Source organism: Indicator indicator, chromosome 10 (assembly GCF_027791375.1).
Source record: "Indicator indicator isolate 239-I01 chromosome 10, UM_Iind_1.1, whole genome shotgun sequence".
NCBI lineage: Eukaryota > Metazoa > Chordata > Aves > Piciformes > Indicatoridae > Indicator > Indicator indicator.
Window position 1 is genome coordinate 4,385,965 of NC_072019.1, and position 23,401 is coordinate 4,409,365.

At 37.6% G+C, this 23,401-nt stretch overlaps 1 protein-coding gene across 2 annotated transcripts in view; it reads left to right on the forward strand.

Moving 5' to 3' along the window:
- Nucleotides 1-646: 646 nt before the first annotated feature.
- The window catches only part of CAMSAP2 (calmodulin regulated spectrin associated protein family member 2), a 74,658-nt gene continuing 51,903 nt past the window's right edge, over nucleotides 647-23,401 (forward strand). For both annotated transcript variants that reach the window (XM_054384675.1, XM_054384674.1), the window contains exons 1-2: nucleotides 647-785; nucleotides 11,053-11,312. In XM_054384675.1, the coding sequence (XP_054240650.1) occupies nucleotides 647-785; nucleotides 11,053-11,312 (399 nt within the window). The remainder of the gene's footprint in view (nucleotides 786-11,052; nucleotides 11,313-23,401) is intronic.

Sequence of the window (23,401 nt, forward strand, 5' to 3'; positions counted from 1 at the left end):
TGGTTTGCCCATCCAGTGCGGCAGCCGCGGGTGGAAAACCGCAGCGGCAGCTGCCGAAGGGAGTTGGAAGCACGTCGCCTTGCTGGGGGGCGGCTGAGACAACGTCTGGGCGCGGGGCAGCGGCGGGGTAGCTGGCACTGCTCCCTGGCCGCTGCGGGCTGCCGATGAACTGTGGCGGCGTGGCGGGCTGCGCTGCGTTTTGGGGCTGGTCCCCGGCGTTTTGACATTTCGGCGCCGGGAAGGGCCGCGTCCCGGCCCGCTGCGGCTGTGAGGGCCTTGCCGGCGGCTCCCGCCCCGGCCTCGGTCGAGGGGCTGGCGGCCGCGGCGGCCTGGGGTGCCCAGCCCTGGCTGGAGGGTATCCTCAGAGAAAGGGGTATCGGGGCCGCCGGGGGCCGTTTTCCGGAGGGTGGGAGGTGGAATCGAGAGTGAGTTGAGACAAAGAGCGAGGAGGAGGAAGAAGAGGACACTCGGGCTCTGCCACATTCCTGTGCAGAGGAAGGCGGGAGGCGGCGTTAGCCCTTTACGGACAGCTGGGTTCAGCGCTGCCCTCAGCTGCTGCCGCCGTATTTACAGACGTCTCCTAGCCGCGGGAGGAGGAGAAGGAAGAACCATGTAAGTTCCGAATTGCCGAGGGTCCTGTGAGAAGATGGGGGATGCCGCAGACACCAAGGAGATGAGGAAGACTTTCATTGTTCCTGCTATCAAACCCTTTGACCATTATGATTTCTCCCGAGCGAAAATCGCCTGTAATCTCGCCTGGCTGGTGGCCAAAGCCTTTGGGACAGGTAGGTGGCGTCGTCTTCTTCCCTTTCTTTGATGCTGGTTCCTGCTTGGTTGCTTCGCTCCTGAGGATGTACGAGCCCTTCCCTGAGGATCTGGGAAAGAGATGGGTAGGAGGTGCGTAGGAAATGCGTTTCATCAGTTCCCTCATCTTTGGGTTCCCTTACACCTTGTGCCGTCTTTCGGTTTTCTTTAATTACCTGTCATATTTTAGAGTAGTGTCATAGTTGCAATTAGCGAGTTATTTTTGTGTTTTGAAGCTAATACGATTTAATGCGAGGAATCCAAAGGTGTTTTATTTGTCACCCGAGGTACCCTTCCAGGATGCGAGTAAACACTGGCTATTCACGTTTGTTATATAGAAAATGTTCCGATTTTTTTTTTTAAGAGCTGAACTGGGGGCTAGCAATGGAAATGGATTTGCGCTGTTAGCTCTGACATGTGTGACAGTAGCCTGTAGCCATTTGAGTGGTTAAGCAGTAAGAACGGTTCAGGAAAAAGAGTGTTTAATGTTTTGGCCTGCACAATACAGAAGGCTCTCCTTGTCTGTAAGCGTAAATGCAGTTGATTGTAATGCCTCCAAAAGGCATCACTGCTCTTTGAAAACTTGGGCCTTGAGGAACACCAGACCTATTATTCTATGCCTGAAATGTTGTTGGGCCTCGAGGAATACCAGACTTATAGAGGTCTTCTGAGGGAAGCGTTTTGAAAATTTATCATGGGGTGGTGTTATTATTATCATTTTATTTTTTTTAAAATGTAGCTGTGGTATATTGATCACTTAATTTTCTGTGGATTAGAAGTAAGGTGTTTCTTTGAAAGGTGAGTTAGATATCAAGAGTCAATATTTTTAACCCTGTTCTTTGTAGAATAACAGAAAAAGGTTCCTCCTCCTGGAATTTTGCACCTTATGCATTTGGGGCTAGAACATTGTTATATATTCCTTTATAATGTCTCTGGGAACTGTTTGATGAGGTCTTTCCAGAAAGTTACTTTGAAAGTGGGTGAACCTATTGAAATTTCTGTAAGGTGAGTACCTACTGAAATACAAGTACATGTTAATTACTTTAGAAAAAAAAATCAAAATACTGTTGTCATATAAAGGTTTGTTAATAAATTCTGTTTAATTTGCTCTGTGAAATCTGAGAAAGTATATGATGTTTTTATGTATGGCTTTATTAGCTAAACACACATGAGAGGTCAAATAGTAATAGTGAACATTTTTGCAAGCACTTGTTTCAGTGCTTTGAACTAGTTTGGTTCCTGTGGGCTCTACTCAAGGGTTCTTGGGTATATAGTTCTTGTGCAATTATATAATCCAGCATTCTAACCTGAAAGCCTTTTTCTACTGGAATGGAAATTCTCAGCCTGTGATTTAAATGTCTTGGGGTTTATTGGTTGATTTTCTGTTGGATGTGTAAAGCAAAGTTGCAGGGTACTTGGTTGGTACTTTCTATAGAAAACATGATCCAAACCCAGTTCTTTTACTGTTCATTGCTGTGGTTGTTCTGAGATGCACAAATGAAACATGATTAGGGGAGTTAATAGCTCCATCTGCCCTGTAAATACTGCCATAATGTGATAGTAGGAAGAGAGGTAAACATGCACATTTGTGCTTCAGATCTCTCAATTCTTCCACTAGGTTAGTATTGCTTAGTAGCCTTAAAGAAGAGTTTGTGACTGAAGTAGGGAAAAGTAGTATACAGGACTTGAATGTCTGTAGTACAAACACGTCATTTGTATTTCAAGCAAAACACTAGAAACCCTGTCCTTCACCTTTTCCGAGAAGGAAGGAAGTTAGGGTTTGTTCAATTATTTTAGTTCTTTAGTAGATCGCAACCTCAGTCATGCCTTCTATCTATTGCTATATATGTTTGTACAAAGGAAATATAAAAGATAATCAGTGTGTTTATGGATGATACATTTTCTTTCTTTTTATCCCTGAAATGTTGGAAGTGGGCAGAGGAAGTGAAAGATTCCCCCCCCACTCCCCAAAATAAACTAATGCCATTCATTGTGATTAATGAAAAGCATAAATTGTTGCCATCGTGTCCATTGAAGAAATCTAAATGGGCACACCTTTCAGTGGACATACTTTACATTCTTAAAAGAATGTTTTAATACAATCAAAATTCTGGGTACAGCTTGGCTAGGAGATACAAAGATTTCTCTCTTGAAAAAAGACCTTGAAATACATGCTGTTCGTTAATATTTAGTAGTGATTTTTTGGTGTTTGATGATTGATAACTGCATCCAAAAAATGGAGAGACCAGTTTTACATTACTGTTGGCTTCAATGACATGGCAAGAGTAGAGTCTGGCCCACAATGCAGACAGGGCAAAGTTGTCTTATTAGTAAGGTGTTCTGTGAGAGTGTATTAACAGTCATGTTAAAGGTATCTTGTATGAAGAATTTTTAAAGCAATACTAGTTGAAGACAGCACTCGTATTTAAGTGTTAAGGGAGCACAGGATTTTGTGGCTTGACATTTTGCTGCAGGAAAATGTATCAGTGTTAGGTCAGATGTTTTGTAATAACCAAATTATTTTAAGTGATGAAATTTAGAGTAACTGGAAAGGGGAGAAATTAACAAGTCTGAAGTATGAAAGCGGGAATGTTTTCATCTTAGAAATTACAAACAAATATGCAAACACTAAATTTCAGCATACTGGGAGGTAACTGTTTCAAGTGTAGAAAAACTGCTTTCCAGAGAAGTGGTTGAACTATATTAATGTTAGGTGCTTTGACTTAAAAGTATAATGGGACCTACTTTGTGGGAGTAATTTTTAAAAGGTCTTGTTACTCTGTAAAAAAAAGGTTGTGTTACTCTCTGTCCTTATTATTTCTGAAACCACAGAGGAGAATTTCATTGTTTTGAAAAGGGAAGGTTTTTAACCTGTGCTCTTCTGTAGTCACAGAAAATGTGCCTGGAAATTCTGTTATCCATCCTAAGAACAGGTTGAGCTAAATATACGTCATTCCTGGCAGATGTTTGTTTAGATGTTTGTCTTTTGTAAACACGTAATTATAGAGATTCCATGATCTATGTCTGCTAGTCAGTTTGAATCCTTATTTATCTCTAGATGTGAGAACAGCATCATAATCTTGATGTTTTTTGCTAGACTGTAAACCTATTACTTATGCTATTCCTGGTGAATGTGAGAATGGTGAGCACCTTACCTCTTTATAACACTTTCCACATAATAAAAAGTGTCTTTTCTCTGTCATAGAGTCTTTCTTTTCAACTGCATTTTTCTAAGTCAAGCTTTTTTTTTGGACTCTGTTTTGGTTTGGGAGTGGTGTGGTTTTGGGTTGTTGTTTTTCCTATATTTTCATTCTGTAGTGTGTTTTGCATGAATTTTGTACTTAAATCTAGATCAAATGTTCCAGCTAAGCTCTTAACCAGTAGAGGGTAGATTTGAAAAATCACTTCATCTTTCCAACCTATAATACTCTACTTTCTTGACTAGAATATGATATTTGTCATTTTTGCATCAGCCTAGAATTGTTGACTCATTCACTCTGTGATTCACTGTAGCTCTGTATCTTTCTCTGCAGAACTGCTGCCTACTCAGTTGTTCCCATCTTGTAATTGTACAGTTGTAGGTTCCTGCTTTGCAGCTATACTTACATAACAGCATCCTATTTTTCAAACCACTTATTCCACTTATTAAAATCATCTTGAATTATAGTTTTGTCCTCGTAATTGCTTTTCTATCATTTTGTAGCTTGGAATTGCTTCTCTAGAACCTCAGCTGGTATGAATGAAGATACTAATTCTTGCATCTTGAGGTACAAGTTGTTCCCATCTGATAGGGGACCTCTGAGTACTCTTGGAAAACTTTTTCGGATTAGTCAAGACTTATCTCAGACATGTATGTTTCTTGGGAAGTTATGGGAAGGATTTTAAAATCGGGTTAAATCTGTTCTATCCATACAAGGTATTAATCCTGCTACAGTGATACATTTCACTGGTTTAGTATAAAGGGTTGTTTTTTGGTTTGGGTGTTTTGTTTTGGTTTTTTTGACAGGAATGTACTGAAAACTAAATTAAAGCTGTGCAGGTCTATTTGCTTGTCCTAAACATTGTTGCAAGTGTTTTCTTCAGTCAAAATAAAATAGTCTCTCCACCTTTTAACATTAAATTTATCCTTGTACGTGTCTGAAAGACTAGATTGCAAATAGCATCATCTGCCCAAGCAACTTAAAGAATAGCTTTCTCCTGATGATTAATTTTTTCAGAATTCATGTGTGCAGCTACTTGGTGTTGCAGATGCTGCCAGTAGAGCCATCAAGGAAGGAAATGAACAGTGTGCATCTGACAAGCAATTTTAACTAAATACTCTTACCTGTTATGTTGGATGTTGCATGCTAGAACATATTTTAATGTTTATTTTTTCCTAGCAGACCCAATTTCTTTACTTTTAGTAGCAAAAATTTGCACATTAGTTTGAGAGTATAAAAGATTGTTAGAGATTATTGTGAGGAATTTTTTTTAATATAGATTGCTTTTAATCAGTTCCCTGAAATAGTTGCTAACAAATCAATACTTTGGTCAATCTTACTAAAATCAGTTGATTGGACTAACCATGTACTGAGATGGTCTGCCTAGAAGTTCATGATATCACTCCTTTCTATAGAACACATTTAAAACATAGTTTAACTGTAGATCCCTTTTTAAAAGTAAATAAAATTGCGTGAGCTTCTGGATATGTTACATGTGGCAGAGTCAACTGAGATTGTAGACTGTAGACGTACAGAAGTATAGGAAGGTGAATTAGTAAGTTAACAGTTGTCAGGGTTCTTAATACACAGTAGATCTGTTCTTTCAATGATTTCATGTTATTGAGCATATTCTGAACCTATTGGGCTTCACAGGTTTTTGTTTTTTTACAGGTGCATGTCTGTAGAAGGCAATTTGAAAAAGTGACTGTAGCCAAGCACTCACCTCTGCTGGGTGATGAGATTAAATAGATTTCTTTTACCTGTACCTGGTTGCTCTTTCATATTTTTTGACCACCACTGCAGTTACTACTAGGGATATTTTTTAACTTCTTGTGTCTCCCTCCATGATTTAGCATAATCTGTTGGGTTACTTTAGTGACTCCATGTTTAAAGGTGGCTCTTATTTCATCTCCAAGGGTATTTACATGTTGTGAATCAGGAACTTAGCACCTTTCTGACAGATGTATCATTTCACTTCTGCAGCTACCTGGTGGATTTTAATGAGCAAAAGTGAATACAATTACACTCCTGAAAGTAATAACTTTTGGGTACTTGCTTTGGTAAACCCAAGGTTCTGAATGCTGATCATTCTGGAAAGTGGGGCTGGGGATGAAAAACCTTCAAGAATTTGCAAGAAAAAGAAGTGTGTGTGGGGAGGAACTTTTTTTTAACAACACATTATTACTGGATCAGGTAGTAGTAATAAACCTTGCTATGGAGCTGAAGTGTAGTCTTTTAAATCTATTAGCCTAATAGAAGAGTTGTATAGTCCTAGCTGTTTAGCTGTTTCATACGTGTTTTCTTTTTTTCCATGAGAAGCAGTATTAACCTAAGAGAACCTCTAAGTCAGACACCAGAGGATATGTGTCAGCTCATGTGTATCTAGGTATCGCTGGCAGAAAGTTTTCTTTGACTTCGTATAGCCTTATAATAGCTCAATAATTAAATGTTCATCTCTAAACCTCTGAAAGTGTTTTTTTGTGTGCTATTCCATAGGCTATTTAAACCATATCTAGTGGATACTAGCCATCAGGGTGCTAGCTGAGTGAGACAGGATGATAACTATATGCCATTATCTTTATATTTTTCAGATCTTGCCTTTCTTTAAAATACATTCTGAAGGCATTTTATGCTAATAAGAATCGTCTCTTTTATTGCCAGTATTAATTCTAAGTTATTCTTGTGTTTATCAGAACCTGAATCAATATGCAGGTGTTAGTAAAGTAGATGTTAAAACTTCCTCATTTTACTAGGAAATGCCTCCATCAGACAAATTCTGCAGAGGGTTGGTCTATAAAACAGCATTTGAAGGTAAATCCAGGGGCAGTAACAGAATTATTTTTAGATGATTCCTTTCCTTAAAAGTAGTCTGTCTTAAATGGAAAGTTAAGTTACAATTTTATCTCAAGGTAGGGAGAAATAATCCCTTTTTGATTTAAAGCTTGGAATAAGTACTTCTTTGTTTGTTGTTCTTCTCTAAAGAGAGCATCTGCAGGATGTTTGAGTCCATTGTAATATAAAGAAGGAGTACCTGAAGATAAGTTGAACAGTGTTTAAAGTTAGCCTGATTCTTAAATTTATGTTCTTGTTTTTAGCTAATGTGGTATTCACTTTTTATTCTTCTCCTTGTGCTGAACTTATACAGTTACTTGATTTATTCTCTTTACAGTTCAATATTTAGAAAATTAAAAATGTCAGAAACATGAAACTGTTTGGTTTTCTGTTTGCTTGGTTGGGTTTTTTTAACTCAATTTCCAAAATTGAAGCCTATGGTCCTGTTGACAATTTTAGGAATAAAGAAGATGAAAGCCATCTCTGGAGATCATGTAGTTTAACCACATACTCCAAGAAGAGCTGAATACAAACTTGGAAGAGATTTCTTGGGCCCTTGTCCATGCTAGTTCTGAAAGTCCCTGCAGATGATGGTTTCACAGCTAGGTCCTCAAGCAAGCTGTGCAGGTGCTCTGCTGCTCTGGTTGTAGAGAATGTTTTTTCTTGCTTCCCATTGAAATTTCCCTTGTGACAGCTCGTGGCCACTGCCTTTTGTCAGTCTAGCTCAGTGTTTCTGAAACTGGCCCCTTGGGTGGCGGTTAGATTTTCCCACCCCCTAGTTCCTTTTGTCTCACCTATATTTCATGTGCTCAACTCCCTGAACTCAGTGTCCACAATACGTCTCTCTAGTGTATCTGCTGTATTTTGCCAGAAATTTCAAGGTAAAATGGTACTTTATGGCAGCATGTGTGACAAGGTATTTATTTTATAACTGTTCATTGACTTCAGAATTTAGTTGTGAAACACTAGTCAGCTGGAAAAAGGAAAAATGTGAAAAAGTGCATATTGGGGATTAGTGTTAAGATCCTTCTATGCCTAGCAGAGCCATTCAACAGTCTCCAATCCTGACAGAATTGTTATGAAAGGCTTTTGGCAATCTGCTGAGAACTGGATGTTGCCTTGAAATGCCCTTCCACAGAGGCAATGCTGCTGATCCTGGGAGGACTGTTATTTTGAAATCAATAACAGGAAGAGTTCCCTCTCTCTAGCTGCTGTGCCTTTGTTTTGTGGTTGGGTTTTCTTATGTTTTGGGCTGTTTCTCTGTTTAATTTTATTTAATCTACAACAAACCCAACACGATTTCAATTTTCTGTCAATATCTATTCTATCTATTCTGATAGCAAACAGTTGGATACATGTTATAAGCAGGGGAAAAGTGCATGTGTCTGTCTTTGCGAAGGGAACTGATGGAATTTTTTGAAGCCTCTGATCTTGTTGCAGCAGGGATTCCTTATCTGTATGCTTTCACATATTTTGTTTGTATAAATTTGGAATATGTCTGTAGTTGCAATTTTTCTCCGGTAAATTTCTGGTTGAATTTTTATGAATGCCTATAAATTTCTATTCCAGATTTATTTCTGTGAAAGCCCATGAAATATAATAAATGGCTTACATCTTATTTTTGCCTTTTGCTGTATTTTTCAGAAGCAAAAATAGCCATTATAAATAGTTCTGTTTGCCTTTGTTGGTTATCACCTTGTTTGTTTGTTTTCCATATTGAACTTCAGTAGTGGATATCATTCTATCATTGTAAGTGCACTTATTGCATCTTGTCACTTGAAGGTCTGTTTTGGTGATGCAGAAGATCACAAATTATTCATTAAGAGTTGATGGGTTTGTTATTTCTCACTTTTGGATTTCTCTTCTGGCTCAAATTTTCAGATTTTGAAATCTTTCATTATCTTCAGTGAATCTAAACCAGAGATTATGTGACTGTATGCAGCTAGATCCTTCCTCAATAGCTATTTTTTCATATAGGAATGAGGCTTTTTTAGGTAATCTAAGAAAGGACAAATGGCTTTAGCTTTTGCTCCCTGTTGCCCCTTGCCCCACCGAACTTCCCATACAATTCAAAAAGTGTGTGTTTTTTTTCAAAAAAGATAAAATCTGCTGCCTATGAATTGTGAGATACTAACTAACTTTTTTTTTCTAATGCTCTCTATCTGGAAGAAATAGCATGAAGATGCTTTAAACGATGGCATTGGGAATTACAGAGGACAAAGTCATGATGAGGATTGAGTTCCTGATACCAAGTTTGAGATAGATCATGGGGGACTTAAGAAATAATGAGCTTAATACTTAAATAGACAACTGGGAGAAAAAAGAAGGATAGGTAGAAGTGAGATGGATGGAAATAATGCCTAGGGAAGCAGGTACCTAGTAGCTTACAGTTTCTTAATTAGTGTTTAGGGTTTGTTTATTTTGTAGTATTGGGTGACTCTAGGTGTTAGAGAATTAGTAAGTGAGACTGGGAGATGGCAAGAGAAGACTACAATGTCAGTACCTGACATGTAGATTTTTTTTTTTGTTTGTTAGCAGTTTTTTATTATTTTTCTTGTGCAACAGTAATGTTAGGCATTAGGCTTGTATTTTAAAGGGCAGAGTAGTTTTACTGACAGTGTGTTTTGATCTGCAAAGCGGAGCTGTCACGTTTCTAGCCAAACTGAGGCTGGAATAGACCTCTGAGATCATCAAGTTAAAGCATATTATAAACTATACCTCTCTTCTTAATACTCTGAATGGTGAATAATAAGCTACATCTTAATCTTTTTTCCCATCCTTACGACATTTAAGAAAGTATGGGTTAATATTTCTTTCCTTTCTTGCACTCTGTAATGCATATTTTTCTCCTTTCACTGCTAGAAGGCTGTTAGCCCTGCCTGCAAAGCCCATGGGAGTACATAAACTGCAAGAGAATATGTATGAGGAAGAAGATAATCTGTCATTATCTTGTGATGGCATGTTCTGGTTTTTGCCTCAGCAGCTCCACCCTTATATTGGGCTGTTTATTCCACCTTCTGTTTCAAACTTTGTTTAGCCATTTAACCATCTGAAGGTGAAGGCAATAGGAACCTAGAGTTGCAGTCACTTTTTATATGCACTTGTTTTCCTTGTAGTAATTAAAAAGCTTTTCCATCTAGGCTAAGGAAAAGAATCGCATGTTTCTTATCCCATAAATGCTGTTGTCTTAGCTAATTTTATGACTACTGAGAGCGAAATCCTTACATAGGGAAAATGGAGCATATGGCAGTGCATATCTAGAAGTGTGAAATCATGTCAAGTTATTTTCCACTCCACTGGTGATTTCATTTGGTCTAGTACCATATTTAATCTCTAACTATTACTTTTATGGTAGACAATTATAAGTATAGTCTGCCTGTATTATGTTGTGTAAAGTATTTGGAATGACAGATGCATTGTCTTGGAACACTAATTTGAGGAGTTAAAATCTCAGCATAAACCTGACAGAAACTCACGTCGTTTTGTGTGGATGCTAAGCCAGCTCACTGAAAAAAAGATGCAATTTTAAGGGAAGTCCTTAATACAAATAGGCAAATAAGAATTTAATATTTATGCATTTCCTTCTGCTTTTTTTCCATTCTTTTAATCCTGTCAATCATCCATGCATTTGTGCTTAACTGCTGGCTTGTAACCAATCTGTGATACGTGACCTTTGAAATAGATAGTATAGTAATTAAATTTCTCTTGCATGTATGAAACCTAGGATGTTACTGAGCAGAAGTTTACTTTTTATGTCTGAGATGATTTTGTGCTAAAATATGACGTCCCATTTCTGTTTTACTATTGTGATAGGGACAGGGTTTTTTTAAAGTAGGTGTCATTCTGCCTTTGTGTCTGACCTGTATGATGTTACAGCAAAGGAAATGAGAATGTTTGGGGCATGGTATTTGGAGAAGCCAAGAAATTGTTGAAGCAATAATGCTGTAAACTGCAGATCGGCTTTCTGTGTGGCCTTTGCACTGTGGAATTCTTTCTGAATTGTCCTTAAGTTTCTATTTATAGTTCCAACATTACCTTAGCCTGAGTTTTCCCCAGTGTATTATATCATGATGACTGGTAAAAAATGTAGCCTTGACTGTGCTTTCTTTAACGTAGTTGTGCATATTAAAAAAAACCAAACTACTGATGCTACATGTATCTTTTTTTCATAATATCTAAGTTTTTTTCTTTTTTTTTTTTTCCCTTATCTTTGTAGAAAATGTTCCAGAAGAACTAAGAGAACCGTTTTACACAGACCAGTATGACCAGGAGCACATTAAACCACCTGTTGTTAACTTGCTGCTGTCTGCAGAACTGTACTGTCGTGCTGGGAGCCTTATTCTCAAGAGTGATGCTGCAAAACCACTTCTAGGTCATGATGCTGTTATACAAGCCCTGGCACAAAAAGGCCTTTATGTCACTGACCAAGAAAAGTTGGTGACTGAACGAGATCTTCACAAAAAACCAATTCAGATGGTGAGTGTTTACAGCTTGTACATGGTGTTTCTCCTATTTTGTTTGTGTACTCCCAGTAACTATGTATCTGTCTTCAAATATGCATTGTTATGTTGAAGCATTTTTCTCAAGAGTTAAATGTGATTCATTACTGGGAGGCTTATGATTATTTTTTTTTTCAGTCTTCTCATAGCTGTCAGGTATTTCCTCTGCACTAATGCTTGAAAACACCAATCATTCTACTGACTTCAGGTGTTATATATTTAAATGCAGCAGTGACAATATGATGGTTTGGATTTCAGTTTTACAGCACTGACTATTCCTGTTGGAATTCAACCTAATACCACTCTATAGTCACCAGTTACATATTAAGTCAATGTAAAACACACAGCAATGGTATATTCTTTCATAGAGACTTAATAATATGTCTTTGCTTTATACAACTGCCAATTAAAACACTAGCTCAACAGATGAATGATTCTATTACTAAGCTCCTAGTTCATGAATGTTCTTCCTTGTTTGGAGCTGAGTTAAAAAATTATCTTTAAAAAGAATGGCTATGTGTGGTTGTTTCGTAAAATGACAGGATGATAGAAAAAAATTTGACGATATTTAAAGTGAAGTATGTAAAATTATTTTCGCCTTTTTATTGTTTAATATTTGGTACAGAAAGTAGGTAAGAGACTACAAAGGTTGAGCTGACAACTTCTGTTGTAGTACAGAACTTAGGCTTGCTCATTTGAAACCATGATTAAATTTTATAGTGTTATCTGTGGATTACTGTTACTACTATGAGTGTTTGTGACACAATTTGTTTTTTTCAAGTTAGAATACATTAGATGCAGGGAATAAAATGTCTGAGAAAACACATAAATTTTCTGTCATCCATGAGCAGAATATCTAGACGTTGTAATCTAGTTTTCCCAGGGTATTTTTTTTGCTTTGCGTCTGCCCTCTGAAGCTGACTGCTGTAAGTCTTTTGATGCTTTATGATCAGTGACCTGCTGCTACTACAATGGAGATGTATGAAAATTAATATAGCTGTATTTTTATCATCAGCTTATTGCAACTTGTGTTTACTAACATGCAAGAAGACTAACAAGTATTTGGCAGAATAGGACTAGAGTTTCTCTTATTTGGTCAGTTGGTGTCGAATGACAAGTTGCAGAGGCTTTACAGGTACATATCAAAACTACTGATAAGTAATTAATGACTTACTTCATACAGCATTGCCAAGAAGTATTAAGCCTCTTAGTCTGCACAAATGATTTTTAGAAGTGACCGTAATCAGTTACTGTTGTATGAAGACTAAATTCCTTACATCCACTTTTGTTTTTATTCTTTTAATTTGAAAATCTTCTATAGCTTTTGGAATGTTTAAGATCTGAAGATAAAAATCTTTCAACATTAGTAATGAAACTAGACAAGACTTTTTTACTCATGATTAAGCTGTAACTACTGAATGTAGGTAACCTGAAACTTTGCCCATCTCTTTTTTTGATCCTAATATCCTTTTCAAAAAGGGGAGCTCAGCAAAGAGTAAGTGGCATTTTAGTACAAGATGCTATAGATAGCAAATAATATGTACTGAATTGATACAAAATTTGCAGGACACTCTCAACAGTCACAGGTGATTTTAGGAGTAAGTGTTTATGATATTCATAGAAGCCAAAGCATTAAAGAGGTTAGGAAAAAAAACTTCCTGACTGTTCATATTCTTACAGAATTAAATTCCTTTCTTGTCTGTGAAGGAAGATAAGGTTACTGACTTGCATATATGAGCCTACGGTTTTCCCATTGGATCCCTTTCTAGAGTTGTCAGTTGAGAAAATGTCAGTATTTTTCAGTTTGGTTTGCTGATCATTAACTTGGTAATTAATGTTGCTTAAAATGCATTTCAGTAACAACTTGGTATTTCCCTTGTGCTTGAGTGGGCAAATGTCTGTCTTTCCTGTGTTATTTAGGTGTAGTCCAGCACGTAATTACTCAAGCATCAGCGTCCTAACAGCTGACATCCCCAAATTGCTACTCTGTCTGGGTTGCTTGTCCCCGCTCCATTATCAGCGTACATATGAATGTACCAGCACTGCTGAGTTAATTCATAAGTGGCTGGCCTGTGACAGTGAAGAGGGAACACCAGAGTGGAAACACAGCTGGCTTAGGCAGAAGGGCAGCCTTGTCTAAAACCACTGTTACCGAAGAAATGGCTGTGAAACTGTAGTCTTAATAGTAATACTTTGAAGCCAAGAATTTTAATTTGTTGTGCCATGCTCGTGTGTCTATGCAGGATCCTAGCAGCAATGCTACATTTTAATTGGGAAATCTTAAACCTTTTTCCTTCTTAGACAATTAGTAAAGTTGGCAGAGAACTGCAATCTGTCTGTGGTGGTATTGACAGAATCTTAAAACTATCCCCTTGATGTCTTCCAGAACCTTTCCCCAGTGTTCCATATGTCACAGTTTCTACAAGCCTTACAAAGTAAGATGTATGTCCTGTTTTAGAGCATGGAATGATATTTCTTTTTAATCACGTAGAAAAAAAAAAAGTTTGCATATGCAATTAACTCATACATTCCTCTAGTAGACCAGATTGCGTTAAACTTCTGTTCAATGTAATTTTGAGGAAATGAATAGAAAACAGAAAGGCAGTCTTTCTCTTTGCTAGCCTGTCTTTCCTGTGAATAAAAGCAAGATGCTAGTGTTTGTTAAAGGACATTTCTTGTTCTCTGCTCAGTTTTATTGGTGTTTCTGTAGCTGAAAAGGGGTGAGCTATAAAATGCAACTATGGAAAGAGGTTTGAGTATGGAATATTTTTGTTTTACTTGTGCGTTATAATGCATGTAGCTGCAGTTAAGACTTCAAAATCCTTGTACTGTGTGTTTGTAGTGGTGATGTCTGTGGTGTTAAATTGTTGATTTACTCCCTGCGTGACTGTGTAGTAAAACAGTCTTGTCAAATATTGGTCTTACCCCTTTCTTGGGTAGCTACAACTGAATCCAAATTGTTTATCCACGTAATTGCAAATTACCTTATTCCTTGAAGAGGTTTTCTATGAGGAAGTCTGGCAATAATTCTCTATGCAACGCTTTGTGAATCTGGGCTATAACTGAGTTGTCAGTTGCTGTGCCCATATTAGCTTTTTAGCAGTTATCAGGAATGCACATTCAAGGCAAATCTCCCTATTTCTCCCAGTTACTGCACTTCTGGTTTGTGTTGTGGAGTTTGCTTTAGGGAGCACAAACTCAAGTTTCTTTCAGCAGCTGAATTGGAAGATGGGCTCTAAGATCACAGCTGCAGTAGCCCACTTGCTGTGGGATACTCATTCCACAGCAGTAGAGTGGGTTGAAGTGAATCTCCTGATAAGGGAGCAGAGATGATTCCTGGGAACTTTGCGCCAGTTTTGCTTTTCTGTTGTGTGGTACTTACTGTTAAATTACTCCTATTCAGTGAAACAAATGTGAATAGAAAGGGGATAGATAGTGCTGGTTTTGTACCCACAGCCAGAACCTGGAGCTCTTTCTGGATAAGACAGCAGACAAAAAGTGGTTAACTCATCCTGCTGTCCAGATTTTTGGTCTCTCTGACTGCGTTAATTTGAAATGACAGTGCCTCATCAACAGTCTTTCTCCTTGATGAAGGACTCCAGTAGCTCGCCTGGTTAGCTTGCAGCTACATGCTGCAGCCGCTGCGTTGTCATGCTGGAGAATTGCTCTAACTCTGTAAAACAACAAAGAGTACTAAACACTTTGTAGAATAAAGAAATAAGATGTGACTTCTGCCCTAAAGATTTTTTTCTTGGTTTTAGGCATGATATAACAAGTTTCCACAACTGTGCTCCTGTGAATTACTTGTTAGATGAGGACACCTAAAAAGAATTTGCAGTTACTGGACTTGAGCCTATGAATACCATAGTCTGATAGCTAAACCACCAGATTCTAATATTAACTGACTTTGTGATATTTCAGCATCTTATGTAGTAGTATGTCAAAATAGTAAGCAAAGTTAGCGCTGAATTGGAACCTGAGTTTAGTCTATTGCATCTAATGTGCCACATGGAACCAGTCAGCTGTGGGTTTGGGCTGGGGTAATGTAATCTTTAGGTATTCTGTAATTTTGCTCAATTTCTAGACTCATCTCTTCCCAGACATTCCTTGTAAGAACCTTGTATGGTTCTTATTTGCTTGAAAACAGTCATCCAGTGTTTGTGCTGGTCTTGGGCTGGATGTACCATCACACTTAAGGCAGTGTTGTGCAAACATCTGTTTGACACGGTAAGGCAAATGCATACCAAGCTACCTCAAGCACAATCTGCCACTTCGTGCTTGGTCATGCTAACTCCTCTAACTCTTAGCATTTAACTTACAATTTAGTGTCCCATTGGCTTTGCATGCAGATTATGTTAACTCTTAGCCTGGGAATTTTGTTTTGCCTTCTGCTTGTTTTTGGTTGTTTGTCTTGTATGTAGAATTTTTTGTGTGTGTCATATAAACAGCAGCAGTGATTTGGGATGTGTTCTAAGGTATGTTTGTCTAGAATTTAGCAGGTTGTGTGAGTCATACTAGGGTTTGTATTATTTCTGTAATTTTCTGGGACTGGAGTTGTCTTATCTAGACCAGCTCCTTTCTGAAATTAAGCTCCATGACTGATTATCTGCTACTAATGCTGTTCTTTCGCACTGTAAGTCATTAGTTTGACTGCAGTTCAACTGTGCAACTTCAGTGTTTCTCTGAGCCAGTTGAGAGAACCTGCAAGTGAAACAAAATTATGTGATTAAATTGTTCTATGCTCACTTGTATTCGAAAATATCTTAGCCTAAGAAGAGCTGAAATAAATAATGGTCCCTTACAGCAATTTTTCATTTGAAACATCTCATGAGAAAAAAAACCAGATTTATTTTAAGAGCATCAGTTCCGAAATATGTTTATCAAGGGCTGTCTGCAAGTCAAGGTAGGAATGACCTCCAAAAGATAATGTCGCTATCTGTATCAGAAATTTGTGAAGACACAGATAAGGACAAGGTTCTCTGCAACATCCTTTGAGTTTTCACAGAATGTTGTCTGCTCAACTTGTGCACCGTGTGCAGCAACTAATGTGGAAGGTAGCAGAGCTACTGACACCAAAGTTACATCTGTAAAGAATACAAAATAGGAGGCCCCATCCACTCGCTTTTATGTTTGCAGGTTTATGTTCTAGCTTTAACTTGATTTTTTTATGTATTTTTTTTCTGCATTCTTAATTTCAGTACAAAAAACCTGTGCAGGATTTTGATCTTTTTCAGGATTCCAGCACTGCAGTGGGCATTTCTAAGTTGTATCACTAAGATCCTTGCATGGGAAATAACAAAATCTGGTGGTGGTTCTTAACAGCTCCTGTAGGATTCATTTCAGTTGTGCAGAGATGTTGAATAGACTGTGCTGCTTGTATTGCATTGAAAACATGTCTTCAGAACTGCCCTAAAGTCCCTGGTCTATAGAGAGCTGACCTTACAGTTGTCTTTGCAACATGAATATAGTATGTGATGTTCATATATAGCTCTGCATGATCTCATGTTTATTTTAATGTAAAATCATGTCAATTAGATGTAATTGTTTACTGAAATGAGGAGCAAATACTGCAACACATCTTATCAAGATACATAGCACAATAAAAATACTAAACTGCTTCTACTTGGAATCATGTCAGGAAATAAAGTGAATGTGTACTTAAGAGAAGGCAGTACATCCCAAAGTCAAGTTTTAAGCCTTTCATGAGAAAATAAAGCAGTGCATCAGTATTGACTGTTGTTGGCCTTGCTCACTTCCTTGCTAATTAGGAAATATGGAGTGCTGTGAGGGCTGGGAAAAATAGTTGCTCTTCTGCCTTGAGCAAGCTAAAGTTTTGAACCCAAGTGCATCTGATAGCATTCGTAGTTAGTGTTCCTTATACTGCTCTTATCCTTGGGAGGAGAAAAAGGGGGATAATTTAATTAAAACAGGCTAACCAAAAATTCAAAGCAACAACAACCCAATTGAAAAATAGACCTAAACCCCCCACTTGTGAGGTCCAACAAGGAAAAACACTTAAAGGGAGGTAAAAATGATGAAATAAACATGGTATGAATTAAGGTCTGTGAAGAATGCCAGATACCATGCTTTCTAAACAGGTCAGGAAGTATTTTCATTAACCTTCAAAGAAAGATTTTGTTAAGCAGAGTTTTAAGAATATTTTCTTCCTGTTTCAACAGCACTGTTAAATAGTGTGGTTCAGGTTTTGTCTGTTGGTTTGCTACTGTGTACTTTTTGCGTCTCTTTAAATGTGTAGAAAGGTTATTTAAGTAAATGTCTAGGAATGGTCCTGCTTCTTCTAGGTTAAGTATATTTTGGAGTAGAATAACTGTCACAGTATCACAGTATATCAGAGGTTGGAAGCGACCTCAAGAGATCATCAGGTCCAACCCTCCTGCCAGAGCAGGATCACTTAGGATAGTCTGCACAGGAATGCATCCAGGTGGGTTTGGAAAGTGTCCAGAGAAGGAGACTCCACAACCCTCCTGTGCAGTGTGTTCCAGTGCTCTGTCACCCTCACTGTAAAGAAGTTTCTCCTCATGTTGAGGTGAAATCTTCCATGTACTCTGTTTAGAAAAAAAGACGAATCTGTGAATTATTTTCCAGGCTACCTAGAAGGTACTTCTTTGTCAGTTTATTTAAATTATACCAAGAAAAATCTTTCTTTAATACCCTTCTGCTGGACAGGGGAAAGCTCGAAGTCCTGGATGGTTGTAACAGGCAGATACTTGGTTAAGAGCACTGCTTTCTTCCTATTATGGAAAACAGTTAGCTACTTCTAGCAGGAGGTGTGGGGCTTTCATGTAAACATGTGAACTTCACTACCAGCTCTGTGTAGTTCATACAGGAACAAGGGGATGAAACTCCAATGACTGATGAAAGATTGTACTTTATACTCCCCATAATGCAGCAGCAGCTCCAGTATAGTACAGAAGAACATTGCTAATCTGCATTTGCTGAAGAACAGAAGAACATTGCTAATCTGCACACATAAACCTGGCAATCTGCCTGCACTTATCAGCAGAGAGCACGCTCTGTCATCACAGTGGATGTATCATAACACTAAAATCTTTGTTCTTAGAACTCTGTGGAATTTAACAGCATTATGTGGAGTTTATTTCCACACCCTCCCCCCTGCCCCGAAATCCATTGAACAAAATGTTGTAAGATCTCATGTTGTTTAATGCTTAGGGAAGTGCAGTAAATAGCAGTGTACCTCAGTCATCTGTATGAACTGGTAGGTTTTCTATGAACTATGAAGTTTATATGAACTAGCAGGAATTTTTGCTACCCGTCAGGAATAGACCTCCAAATTACCAAAAGAAAAATCCTATAGAGTTTGTCCTATGTAAACAAAACAATTTAAGACTTGAGTTAAAACACCTGGTATCTTGTTGAACTGTTTAAAATTGGCTGTAATAGTGCTTTTCAACAAATTTGCTGTCTGCTATGAATGTGGAACATACTCAGCTTTCCTCCATCCATCATAAGGCTATGAGGAAGGGTATCTTTCAGTATAATGTTTGTTTGCCTTCCTGAGCCATGAATCCAAGACCAGTGGATAAATAGCAAAGAAAGAGGCCCTACAACATAATAATGGGGAAAAGCTACCTTTATCACAATCTCTAGCAGCAGCTAGAGATCCGGATTGGTCAGTTGTCAAGTCCCTTATATTCTGTGCTGTGTCAACTATGAATATTGAAGAACAAGGGGGTTTTGTTTGTTTGTTTTAAGCAGTCTTTTAAGTGTGGACAGGTAGCATCTCAGACTTTGTCACGCTTGGTTTCCCAAACCTCATCTTCCTTCTAAACGTTCTTCATTTGGTTCTGCTTTTTCTTGACAGTTTGTGTTGAAAACCGGACCCAGGATTGTAACTGGGATCTTGTCAAGGCTTGTAAGGCACAATGGGTACCGATGCATTTTATTGCAAACTAGAGTCTGCAGTTAACACACCTGTCTGTCAGCTCTCTCTTCTGCAGCAGCAGGATACTGTATGCTCATGTTCAGGTGCTTACATACTAACTTCAGACTGTATGCTGATCAGTGATTCATCTAGCTGTTTTCCACCTTGATGTGAGAGGTTAATACAGACTTTTTTGTTGACTCTTTTCTCTGTCACGCTGAGATTATTTTGAATTGGAGTATATCGTGTATTAGTGACTTGCGCTTTGTGGAAAACGTCTTGCACTTGATTTCTCCTCTGAAGGGAGTGCTGTGATGGAATAAGTATTTGAAAACCCTCTTGGTCTAGTATATAGAAAGAGTTCTATAAAATCTGAGTGATACATTCCTGTGGTATTGTTTTGTGAAGGCAGCCATTTTTTCTAAGGTGCTCAATTCACTTTGAAGCTTTGTGTTACATTAACACCTTTGATGCTCTGTGCGCAAAAGAAGTTAGAATGAAATAAAGGACTATGTGGGATTACATCTTAATACACAAAACAATGGAATAGACAAAAGGTTGAGGGAAAGAAAATTCAGTTCACGGTTTTGAACAGGTTCTGTTTTTTGGTTTTTTTTTTTTTTTTTCTCTTACCCATCCTCTTAACTCCTCCACTCCCAAAAGCAAAACCAAACCTGTATAATGATACTTAGAAATTCCCTGTAAAGACATGTTTATGTATGTGAGGGTGAAAAAAAGAATAGGTGTGACTATTCGTAAGAAGACTGTAAGTTCATAAATTTCAGTATATCCTTTTGTCAGGGAGGACTCATAGCTTCTGTGTTCTTTATAATAAAATGAAGATTGGTACCTACAAGGAAAAAGAATATTCACACTCTTTCTCTTAGTTTTTCCTGGCGACAGGAAGAAGTACAGAGAAAACTTAACTATGCAGCTGGGAAGTAAAAATACTCTGATTAATGATGGAGTTGATGAAGAAGTACTTGTAGACACTATGAAAGAACTGCTAGAGAGAAGAAAATCCTAAAAGTCCTGCTCAGCGAATTTATTTACTGAACTTTTTATCAGTTGTAATATAGCAATTAGGCAGTAATGGCAGTGTTCAAATCACTCCAGTGTCTTCTGTGGTGTTTTGGTGTTCCCAGGTACTCTCCTATTTGTTGTCTTTATTGCTAATTGGCATCATGAATTGTATTTTTTCTAAGTCAACACACACATATGGTTGCCTTTTCCAGATCAGAGCTTTAGGGAAGAACCCAATCCTGCTAAAGTACTATGTACTTTGAAGAAAAATTAAAATGAAATAATACTCATATGCCTCTCGGCATTGGGGGATAATTGGTCTGGTTTTCCCAGAACAGAGGGAAACCGAGAACTTATGTAACAGGCTTCATGTGGCTTGGTATTACTGGCTTGCACTAATTAAGGGGGAGGGAGAAGGATAATACAGCCTTGCTTGTTCTAACAAGATCTGATGTCTTAATGACTTAAACACAATTACGCTCTTATCGTACATATGGCTGTAGTGTCAATTTTTTCAGGTTCCTTTTCTCAAGCAGCTTTAAACCTTTCATCCAATAGAGAGGATAATACTTTTCTGACTACTATAGCTTGCCTTTTTTTTTTTTTTTTAACCTAAGGTATGGGACCTTCCATTTCAGTGTGCTGTTTCCTTACTTCCCAAATTTAAAGGCAGAGCCGATTGCTCTACTCCTGATGTACCTTTTTTTTAAATACCTTTCGTGCATTCTCCTCAAGTCTGATCAGGGAAGAGTTTTTCTTCCAGGCAGTTGGTGGAAACTGATAACTCATCCCTGTAGGTTTTGTGAAAAACGCACCTATTCATTGCCCAGTCTATGCTAAGGTGCATTTTCAGCTTAGTTGACCAGATTATATATCAGTTGCATGTATCTAGCTTTAAAAAAAAAAAGTTACTTAGTATCCAGTTATATGCCTTGCACTGATAATAACTGTCTTGTGCTTTTCAGGTACATATATATGAATTTTTAAAATGGCTTATGTTCTGTAAATTCATGTTTTAATTTGCGTCCTCTTTTATTTTTGAATATATGAAGCTGCTCGTTGATTCTGAAATTACTTTGCATGAGATGAGAAGGAGGATGTGGGACTTGAAATTTATATGTATTGTCTGTTGACTTTCAAAAAGAAAAAAAACACCCAAAAAACCATAATCCTTTGTTGAATTTCTTCTAGTCTTTTGGAATATCCCCAGTGTTTGTTGAGTTACAAAGAGAACAGCTCAATATGTACAGAGAGTTCCTCTTTAAATCCTTTTGTAATTTCAAAAATATAACATTTGTTCTTCTTCACCTCAGTCTGCAGCAAATATGTAGGTTAAGTGTGAAATTGCCAACTTGCCGATAATCCAAAGGCTATCTCAATAATTAATATACTTTTTAGAAGACAGAATTAAAACCCTTGGAAAAAAGTGTAAGATACTAGTATCAGCTTGCAGGTCATTATATATATTTTTAATAGAACAGAGATATTTCTCTGTGGGGCATTATTTCTTATCCTTAAACACAATGATGGTCTTCAGTCATCAAAAATGAGCTATTAGCCTTCTTTTTAGAGCTGAAACTTTGGACAGCAGCACAAAATACTACCAGCACTTACTGTCATTTTAAAAGATACTACATTCACTAGTGATAACTGCATGTCCCTCCTGCTGGTTACAACTATTTTTGCTCTATAAACCTCTTGGTTCCTAGTTATTTTTGGATAACACTCATTGTGGCAACCATTTTGATGACTAAATTTAAGTTCAAATCATGCAAAACTGTTTTCATATTAATGTTAAATATATTAGTTTTTGAACTGTGTTCTCTTTTGTTGTCTTATCCAAACTGTAGTCTTCTAGATGTGTGTTTGTTTTTTTTTCTGATTGATATTTTTCCAGATAAAATAACTTTCTGCTAGTATAGCCACTGACTGAATTTTTCCTTTAAGGTTTCTGGAAGGCATACATTGCTGAGTTCTTGTTCTTTGTTATTCTGCATCTTTCCCAACCCTTCCTTGAAAATAATTTTAAAGTATTATCTGAAATTGCAGAAAATTATAGTTTGGTTTTGGTGGTTTGCTCCATTTATGGGTAGCCTGTATCTTGTCTTCTACTGTGTTTTTTGTTTGGGTGGGGTTTTTTGTTTTTTTTTTTGTTTCATTTTGCCTTGTTGTTGGTTGGTTTGGTTTTTTGGTTGTTTTTTTTTTTTTTGATTGTTTGGCTTTTCTGTGTGTGGAGTTTTTTGCTTGGCTTTTGTTTGTTGTGGGGTTATTTGTATTTTTTTTTCCTAAATACTGTTGCTTGTCCAGTTTCTTAAAAACATTGGAGATAGCTGCTGGACTAGAGGACAGTAAACCAGGTTCAGTCTTCTGCCAAAGGAAAGGCTGCAGTGCAGACCAAATGGCTATGGCCTCTGATGAATTTCCTTCCTGAGCAATCACGTATCAAAAGTAGTTCAAGAAAGTCCTCAGGATGTAGGTCTGAGTAAAAACAGAAAAGATTAGAGGACTCAAGTTGGCAACTGAGAGAGTTATAGAAATGACTGAACGGGAGGAAAAGTCAGGACTCCTCAGACTGGAGCGCACAGTCCATCAATCTGCAAAGCTACTTTGTCACAAAAGAGCTTAACCACTTCCCACTTTCCTCCTTGTTACCAAAAGGTAACCAGAACCAAGTGCTTGGAGATGCTTCTTCAAAGTGTTTCAGTTGTATTATCCAAACGGCCAAATAAAGCAGAGATCTCCAGATCTGTGTGTAGGCATGCTGTGATAAAGCTTATTGCCAGGAATATCTTCTTCCAGAAAGATGATAATTTTTTTTTCTCCTACAGCATAACTCCCACCTTTCCTCCTCTGTTTCTCTCAGTGGCATCAGTGTACACGGTACTTTACAGATTAAAATTGTGCACTGCTAATCTATTGGCAACCAGACATGCCACTATCGCCTACCTTATTGTCATAGTTTCTGTGGGCAGAATGAATAATGGATTGTGATTAAAACAAGAAAATTATAAAGAAAATTAGATTGTAATAAATGGACTTGAAAAATGTATTACTTAGATATAGTTTAAATTGAAAATGTATACCAGTTACTAGTATTACGCTAAATTCAAACGGAATTCAGTGATTCAGTTTAAGTGAAG